The following is a 9,290-nucleotide window of genomic DNA, read 5'->3' on the forward strand; positions in this document are numbered from 1 at the left end:
TATTGCGCCTCCACAACACACATATATATATATACATATATACGATGGGCTTCTTTCAGTTTCCGTCTACCAAATCCACTCACAAGGCTTTGGTCGGCCCGAGGCTATAGTAGAAGACACTTGCCCAAGATGCCAAGCAGTGGGACTGAACGTGGAACCATGTGGTTGGTAAGCAAGCTACTTACTACACAGCCACTCCTGTGCCTATACAGCCACTCCTGTGCCTATACAGCCACTCCTGTGCCTATACAGCCATTCCTGCGCCATGTGGAGAGTTTTAAGAAAATGTTAAAAGAACTTATAAGAATTATAAATAATTATATAGGCCAGCAATGTTAATAAATGTTGAAAGAATTTATAGGATTATAACAAATTGTAAAGTATTATAAAGGCCATAACTAGGGAGAGTGAAGCAAATATCATAAAGATATCACCTAAAGATAGAAGCAAATTGAATAAATTATCATCATCATCATCATCATCGTTTAACGTCCACTTTCCATGCTGGCATGGGTTGGACGATTTGACTGAGGACTGGTTAAACCAGATGGCTACACCAGGCTCCAATCTGATCTGGCAGAATTTCTACAGCTGGATGCCCTTCCTAACGTCAACCACTCCGAGAGTGTAGTGGGTGCTTTTATGTGCCACCGGCACGAGGGCCGTTCAGACAGTACTGGCAATGGCCACTCTCAAACGCTGTTTTTTATGTGCCACCTGCACAGGAGCCAGTTCAGCGGCACTGGCAATGACCTAGCTTGAATATTGTTTTTCACGTGCTACTGGCACAATTACTAGTAAAGCGACACTGGTAATGATCACACTCAAATGGTGCTTTTTATGTGCCACTGGCATGGGAGCCAGTCAGTGACCCTGGCAACGATCATGCTCAGATGGTGCTTTTAGCGCTCCACTAGCACAGATGCCAGTCATGTGGTGTTGTCATCGAATTTGATTTTAATTTCGATTTCACTTGCCTCAACAGGTCTTCGCAAGCAGAGTTTAGTGTCCAATGAAGGAAAAGTACACATAAGTGGGTTGGTTACACCCCTGGCATAGGCCACAGGTTATGGTCTCACTTGGCTTGCCGAGTCTTCTCAAGCACAGCATATTTCCAAAGATCTCAGTCACTAGTCATTGCCTAAAATCAGTCATTGGTTAGTCATTAGAACCAAGGGTACACAAAAGTAGCTTAAATATGATCAGTTATACACATATACACACACACACATACACATACATACGCATACATATGGTTATGGAGCTAGAGGGGATGACAATGATTTTGATGATGATAAATATTAAAGTTTATTCATTTTTAAAGAATACTATTCAGATGAAAATGTAATAACTTTCCCAACACAAATCAAACCTCACGCTTCCTCATGGCTGATCAAATAAGTCAACCATTATGCAGTTAGTTTAATACTTACAATTAATGGTTTATGTCTGCATGTTTAGTGTTTGCTACATCACAGATACACATGACAAACTTCTAGAAAATTTTGTGCAATTCAGCATTACACCAATTAGATGATATATAATGAATCATTGAAAGAATAAGTGGTGGTGGTGGTAGGGTGGTCATATTAGAAAGTGTGTTGCTTTATATAGAGGCCATTTGAGCAGTAATTCAGTACTCTGTCATCTTAACCATCTTATAATATATATCACAAGGAAAACATCAACAACGACAATGGTGAAACTTACAAGATTAAGTCATCTCTTCAATTCCAGAAAAAATATATCCAAGGAGTTCACTCCATTAATATTTTATTTATTGACCAAACCAAACAACTCCATCATATCCATACAAACGTTAGTCCTACTGAGCACAACATCACACCACCACATCCACTGACATCAAATTTATCCACCATTAACATCACTATCATCACATCTAGGAATTTCACCCATCACCTCACCACTTTCTACATATTTACTATTCACTGATACATATATATATATATATATATGTCACCAAAGACAAATTCTTACCTTGATATCATAGCCAATGCCATGAGCTCGGCACATTTGGAAAAATACACTGTAGTGGATGATTGATAAATTTGAATGATACAACTTTGTACTCAACACACCGTACCGGTAGTGCTTCTGAAAATCAATTATAGAATATTTTAGAAATTTCTTACAGCAAGCAGTGATAAATAAGTTATATTTTCATAAACATATTACTCAGTTTTTAGCAACTATAAATTTAAGGCAGTGTGTTTCACTTCAGTCAAGTTAGCATACCAATCCTGCATGTGTACACATACATCCAGAAAGATATGCATGCATACATGTGCATATTTTAGTTACAAATCTATATGCATGTATAAGTGTGTGTGTTAGTTAATGTAGTTAATGTACATCATAAATACAATATCTTTATTTAAGTACATATTAGTCATCGCATAGGTTCTGTCCAATTTTACCTTTTTAAAATTGAATGAAATTTATAGTATTTTAGAATGTCTAATGGAATTAAAAATTATTTAAATGCATTTATGTACATTTACACTAATTAAATACTATTTTACAGAATGATAGAATTAAAATTTCTTAGATTAAAACCCTTTCTAACATGGAAGTATCCAAAGTGCATTTGAGACATAATGCTTTATGAGTACAAAAAAGGAAACTCTACAGCTGAAGCAACTCGAAACATACACTCAGTTTATGGAACTTGCAGAAGATGGTTTGAAAAATTCAGAAGTGGAGATTTCAGCCTTGAAGATGAAGATTGAACAGGTTGTCTGGTTGAGTTTGATGATAAACTCCTTGAGGCATTACTTGAAGAAAATTCTGCATTATCAGCTGAAGAATTGGCGATAAAGCTTAGTTCAAACCATACAACTGTTCATCATCATCTTCAACAACTTGGAAAATGAGTGCCTCATGAATTGTCCAAAAGCAACCACAAATCCCGCATTGACATCTGCTCTTCTCTCCATTCTTGCGAACTCATTTCACCCTAGATGCACACATGTATCACACAAACACTCATATGTATGTATATTTGTATGTATCATGAATGTATGTGTATATGTATGTATCATCATCATCATTTAACGTCCATTTTTCATGCTGGCATGGGTTGGACGGTTTGACTGGTACTGACTGGCTGAAGGGCTGTTCAGGCTTCAATGTCAGTTTTGGCATGGTTTCTATGGCTAGATATACTTCCTAATGCCAACCACTTTACAGAGTGTACTGGGTGCTTTTATGCAGTACTGGCACAGGTGTTTTTTATATATGTATATTATCATCATCATCATCATCATCATCATCATCATCATCATCATCATCATCATTACCACCACCACCACCACCACCACCACCATCACCACCACTACCACCACCACCATCATCCTCATCATCATTATTGTCATTATCATTATTATTATTATTATTATTATTATTATTATTATTATTATTATTATTATTATTATTATTATTGGACTCTCTTGTTTGACAGGATGTTTCCCAGATAGTAGAATTTTGGTACAGCATTTAGAGAGTTGTTGTAGAGGATGACACATGAATTTATGTATATATACTTTTGGTACATCATTATCATCTTAGTTTTAATGATCACTCTTTCACACAAGGTAAATAGGTATGCCAAATATCATATAACCAATTGTCTCAATTATACATCATCATGTCTCAGTGATCCAAGATGCTGAAATTTAACTTCACTATTTCTTCCTATGTCTGATGTTTACTATCTCTTTGTATCACATACAGACTCATAATTATACAGTTACTCCACCGTGTTGAATCATTCAATGGTCATCCAATCTCTCAGCTCATCATGCAGTTCTACTCATTTTATGAAAGTTAAATCCAACAAATTTTAACCAACTCATTCTCTCCAACATTCATTAACTGTGTGTCACCATTAAGCAACATTATTTGCTTTATTACATACTTCAGCGCCCAGGACTTCTACTCTCCTTCTTACTCTAGTTAGAATATTTCCAAACATCCCTAACACATTTAGGCTGTCTAGATAATGGAAAACACTAAACTAATAACAATTTTGAAAGTTGTCATGCTGTAATGAAAATTTCTGCCAAAGCACTAGTTTGTTAATATCCACATCTATACAGTCTGCATGTGAAAGGCAAAGTGCTGTACATCAAATACTCATGTTTTATTTTCTTCAATGCCTAAAGCTACTAAGAAGAATTAGAGAGAGCAACTTTAAAATTCAGTGAAAAACTAGATATGATTAACAAAATAGAATGCATACTGAATAATCTTTAACTACAAGCCAAATATCATCCTATACATGCTGGGATGAGCTAAAATCATATTAATAATACAAAAGTAATCTCTACAAAAGTATCTTAATGACAGAATATAACATCCAATTATCAGCTTTATATAACATTAAAAATATCTAGATATGACTGAATGTTCTGAGCCTAACAATAAAATAGTCTGCATAAATCAAAATGTAAAAATATTATCAGAGTGATTTTTAATGTAGCTATATCTGAGTCTATAATTTTAGCTAAAGCTAAATATTTTAAAGAGAAAATAAATGAAAAGTTTCTGATATTTTATCCTGATCTTGTTGATCAAGTTACAATACATCAATTTTTATAACATTGATTCCTAGCAAAACAGATTAAAAGGATACCTGCTCTGTTTAGTAGAGAAATATAACATTCCCATGAATCTCTTTGAGATGCTGAACAAAATGCATGTGATGGTTTCAAAATGAAAACCTGTAAATAAGCATGCATACTGAATAATCTTTAACTACAAGCCAAATATCATCCTATACATGCTGGGATGAGCTAAAATCATATTAATAATACAAAAGTAATCTCTACAAAATTAGTACACCAACAAATAACAGACTACTCATTACACATTCAATAGGATAGTATCTTAAATGCTACTTATCCCCAAGCAACAGAAGTTAAAAGTGTCATTTTTCATCATACCTAACCATGGAAAATATACTGAATCCCAAGAGTTCTTAAACAATACAATTTCATCAGGCGTTGTGATTAACAGGATAGTAATGGGAAACTTAGAACAGCAATTTTATGAAGCCTCAGTCTGAGCAAGTAATTAGATTCTGTTACATGAACTGAATATATATTCATTATGTGTCCAGTGAGAAACTATCGTCAACAAAAACAACTGTCAATTTTCATTTTTCATACTTTCATTTATTGTACTGACACATATCAATGTATATGTTCACAGGCCATAAATCAAATTGTTTTCATGCTAATGACAACTGATGCAGTAGTCAGAGGGCACCAATATAAAATTGTTATAGTTGTATGTTTAACATAAAAATATATATGCAAAAAGACATATTTGTAATGCATCTAAAAGTATGTAAAGAAACTTCAGAACTTCAGGAGGGCTTCTTGATATCTAGCTAAAATTATTACCTGTATAATAACAGAGCAGAGAGTCAATATATAGCAGTCCATGAATTCAATAGAAAACATGACTGAGACAACCATTCTCTGAAAATTCATTAATTTTTGCATGAAGCTGCATTGAATGTAGAGAACATTACACAAAATGAAGCTCTCACATGACATGAGAGCTTCTACTTTGCTTACTAGGTGCATATAAATGTGAGCATTGGCACTCACAAAACTACTTCAGTTATATACCATGGCTATTTTTATTAATAAATACCTCTGCATCATCATTATCATCATTTAATATCTGTATTCCATGCTGACATGGATTGAACAGATGACAGGATCAGACAAACCAGAGAACTATGTCAAGCTCCAATGTCTGTTTTGGCATAGTTTCTACATTTGGATTCCCTTCCCAACCAGCACTAGTGAAGGTCATAAAGTAACTTGCAAGACAAGGAAAAGACCCCTTGACTGAGTAGTGTTGTAGTAGAGTGGGAGGTAGCATTATGTCAGATGTTGAGAGGTTAAAGTATGATAGAGAAGACAGGCATAGGTACCTTGCTATAGAGGGTGGGTGGTAGTAGCTGGAAAGAAGACAATGATGGTGGTGACTTGGAATGTTAAAATTCACTTCTCATCACATTTAGTTTTGTTGTTGCTTTTGACACAGTTATGTTGTCATTTGTTGCATTTTGAATATATAATGTAGTTTATAAAATTAGTTATCTCCTCAGTTTAGTTCATACCTATATGAGCAATAATATTTCCTCAAAGACAGAGGCATATAGCATGCATAAAATATATACACATATATTCATTCATTTAACATTCATTTTTTCATGCTAATATAGATTAGACAAAAGTACTATTTTGTAGCCAGATGCTCTTCCTGTCACTTGTTTCCAGGTAAGGTAATATTACTTCATGCCTAAACATATTTTCATGGAAGACTGCTTATGTGATGGTGACACTTGTTTACAACTTTTACATGATGTCAAGACAAGGAGACACACGCATGTATATATATACATATATGATGGGCTTTTTCAGTTTCTGTCTACCAAATCTACTCAAATAGCTTTAATCAGCCTGGAACTATAGCAGAAGATACTCTCTCTCAATGTTTCCTGCAGTGGGACTAAACCTGATGTGGTAGGGAAGCAAACTTCTTAGTCACACAACCACAGCTGCACCCATGTGTGTGTGTGTGTGTGTGTGTGTGTGTGTGTGAGAGAGAGAGAGAGAGAGAGAGAGTGAGCACACATGTGTGTGTGTATGAAGAGCATTGTAGTTTGCTTGAAGCATTGTAGCACAAAAGTAGAGTAATAAATGATAATGGAAATGAAGAAAGCTTCTAACAATGCAGAGATGAAAGTTGAAAACCTTTATATATTTCAGGCACGAAAGCCCTTCTTCAGAAGGGTACAGTCAAAGAAATGTGTGTCTACATAATTTCTACCATTTGAATAGCTGGCTGGACAGTGACCATGTATTAGTCTGAGGCTTGTGCTATCAGCAACAGCTATCCAAATGATGGTCTTGCAGAAGTTGCACTGGGGATAAGGGTGGTGGAAGACTGGCTGTAAGTTGGCAGCAGTGGTGAGAAAGATGGCAAATTTCCCTGGGAAATCATGGCAGCTGATTGCAATGGAAAATGAGGTTGCATGTCATCCTTTACTAAGAGCCTCATCAACCAAGTTGATGAAAAATGTCAAGTCTGTTTTCCCAATGCACTGGGATGAGCATTTTTATACTCCTGAACAGAATAACAATGTCTAGCCAGACTGATATTATCATCACCTCTTCTGAAAAGATGTCTGATGAGTTTTTATGCAAAATAAAAAATGGGTCCTCCACAACTATATTTGTCTAGGAAGCCTAAGCATTTTTCTTTAGGAATTTGATAATCTTGGCTAGTGATGTCTGGCCTTAACTCACTGCCAATTTATCTACTTGGCAACTTCTGTAAGGATCTTTTGGGGCATTTGCATGTGTTGGCTTTCACCTAGTGCCCTAGAACATCTGATTCAAATATCACTCTTCTTCATTGCTCTAATCTTTTTATTTGCTAAATGATCTGACTGATTACTGATACATGCTCAAGGCATCCAGAAAACCCTTAAACTCCTTCGTGTGTCCAAAATAGGGAATAGAAATGTGGCTAATATTTGACAATGATGGACCAAAAGATCTCCCCTTTGCTATTTAACAAGATCTCTCAAACCTGGTCAAGTCCTACCAAATTTCTTCTGGAATGAAGCAGCCTTCCACAAGTGACCACAGCCAGAGTTTCCATTTCTTTTTCCAGATCATCAGTAGAAGTTTTGGCAAGCCTCATCAGTATCAGTTAGCAATTCTTGAAGAACTTGGATGTGGTATCACATAGCTCTGGAGAATATCCTGCCCAAGCTTTTTCCACTTCTGCCCTTACATCATTGACAATGAAGTATTCCATATTAAAAGGAGGGATGTGTAGCTTGGATGTTGACAACTGGAAAGAACAGTCCCCTAGTAAAATGTTTCTCTTGATGTTACTGGTCACAGCTGTCAATCTACTCTCTGCTTCTTGCTTAGAGCACATAAGCTTTTCACTTTTTTTCCTTTCTGAATTAGAACTAGAATGAACAAGAATGGGTTGTTAAAAAAGCCTTTCTTTGCTTTCACTCTCTCTCTCTCTCTCTCTCTCTCTCTCTCTCTCTTTTGCTTTTACCAGATTACAAATTTAAAGCAGTTTTTTCCCCATAATTCTGAGCTCAGCTAGTTTAAAACTGTTTTTCTCTTCATTTGCCTCTTTCACCCTTTTGTCAGTTGTTTCAGCTCTTTTCTCAGTTCAGTGATTTGATACTACCTCTTACTGAGACCATACAGTTTCTAAATTTTTTTTCCTTTATGCCAATGGTATTTTGATATGCCTGGAACACAACTTGCTTCATGGTCCTTATCTTCCTGGTTACATCACTTTTCAGAATATTGTCCAGAATGATGTGCATATCTTCATTCAACTGAGCTCATCTTTGATTTGCCACTGGTGGAAAATTCAGCTATGCTATCTTCTTAAAATCCTCTAGGCTTTCTGATTCTTCCTACACTCTGAGGAAGTTGATCAGAAAGATCATAGATACTCTGGTTTGCCACCTTGCCCCAGTTTGCCTTCAATCGACAAACCATTCTAATACTCTAGGTGGTATCAGGTGTTTTGCATTGTTGTAGTTTCTCTTAGCACTTAACTTTGCTTTGATGAGTTTTCACACCATGTTCACTCTTGAATATTCTACCATAGATGTTGCATCTCCTAGTTTTATCCTCCTGTCCTGCTACATCCAATCTTGTAGTCCTAACATACCCCTTCACTTTCCCTCTCTCCACTCTCCTTTTGCACTACCTGTTCACTCACCCCCCTAATACTCTGTATAACTTCACCTTTGTTCCCTACCTTGTACCTTGAGGGTACACCCTGACACATGTTCACCACCAAATTCTCCCGTCCTCTTTCTCTCTAACTGGGGTATCCAAGTATCTCCTCCACAACAGGACATCTGTTTCTGTCCTCCTATCATAGTTTAACCTCTCATAAATCACCTCCTTCAATACCACTCCCCTCTCAGTTGAGGTGCCTTTATCATTCAAGTAGAAAAGTACAAGGAGGTATGAGAAAGTTTAATTCTCCATAATAGATGGATGGATATAAAAGTTTTGAAGGTTCTTGGATGTAAAAGATTAAGGATATATAAAAAGTTTATGGATATAGAGGTAGATGTAAAAGTAAATTGGTAAATAAATAAGTAGACAGACAGAAAGGCAGGTCAATGGGTGGATAACTGGATGGATGGATGGATAGATGAATAGATGGATAGATAGATAGATAGATAGATAGATAGA

General features: G+C 35.9%; 1 protein-coding gene across 7 annotated transcripts in view; it reads right to left on the reverse strand.

Annotated features, from left to right (window-relative positions):
- Positions 1-9,290, reverse strand: part of LOC106869551 (IQ domain-containing protein H) — a 616,433-nt gene that overhangs the window by 32,892 nt on the left and 574,251 nt on the right. For 6 of the 7 annotated variants that reach the window (XM_052972134.1, XM_052972135.1, XM_052972136.1 and 3 more), the window contains one exon: positions 1,999-2,115. The exons of the other annotated variant lie outside the window; for it this stretch is intronic. In XM_052972134.1, coding sequence (XP_052828094.1) covers positions 1,999-2,115 — 117 coding nt within the window. The remainder of the gene's footprint in view (positions 1-1,998; positions 2,116-9,290) is intronic. 7 annotated transcript variants of the gene reach the window in all.

Source organism: Octopus bimaculoides, chromosome 12 (assembly GCF_001194135.2).
Source record: "Octopus bimaculoides isolate UCB-OBI-ISO-001 chromosome 12, ASM119413v2, whole genome shotgun sequence".
NCBI lineage: Eukaryota > Metazoa > Mollusca > Cephalopoda > Octopoda > Octopodidae > Octopus > Octopus bimaculoides.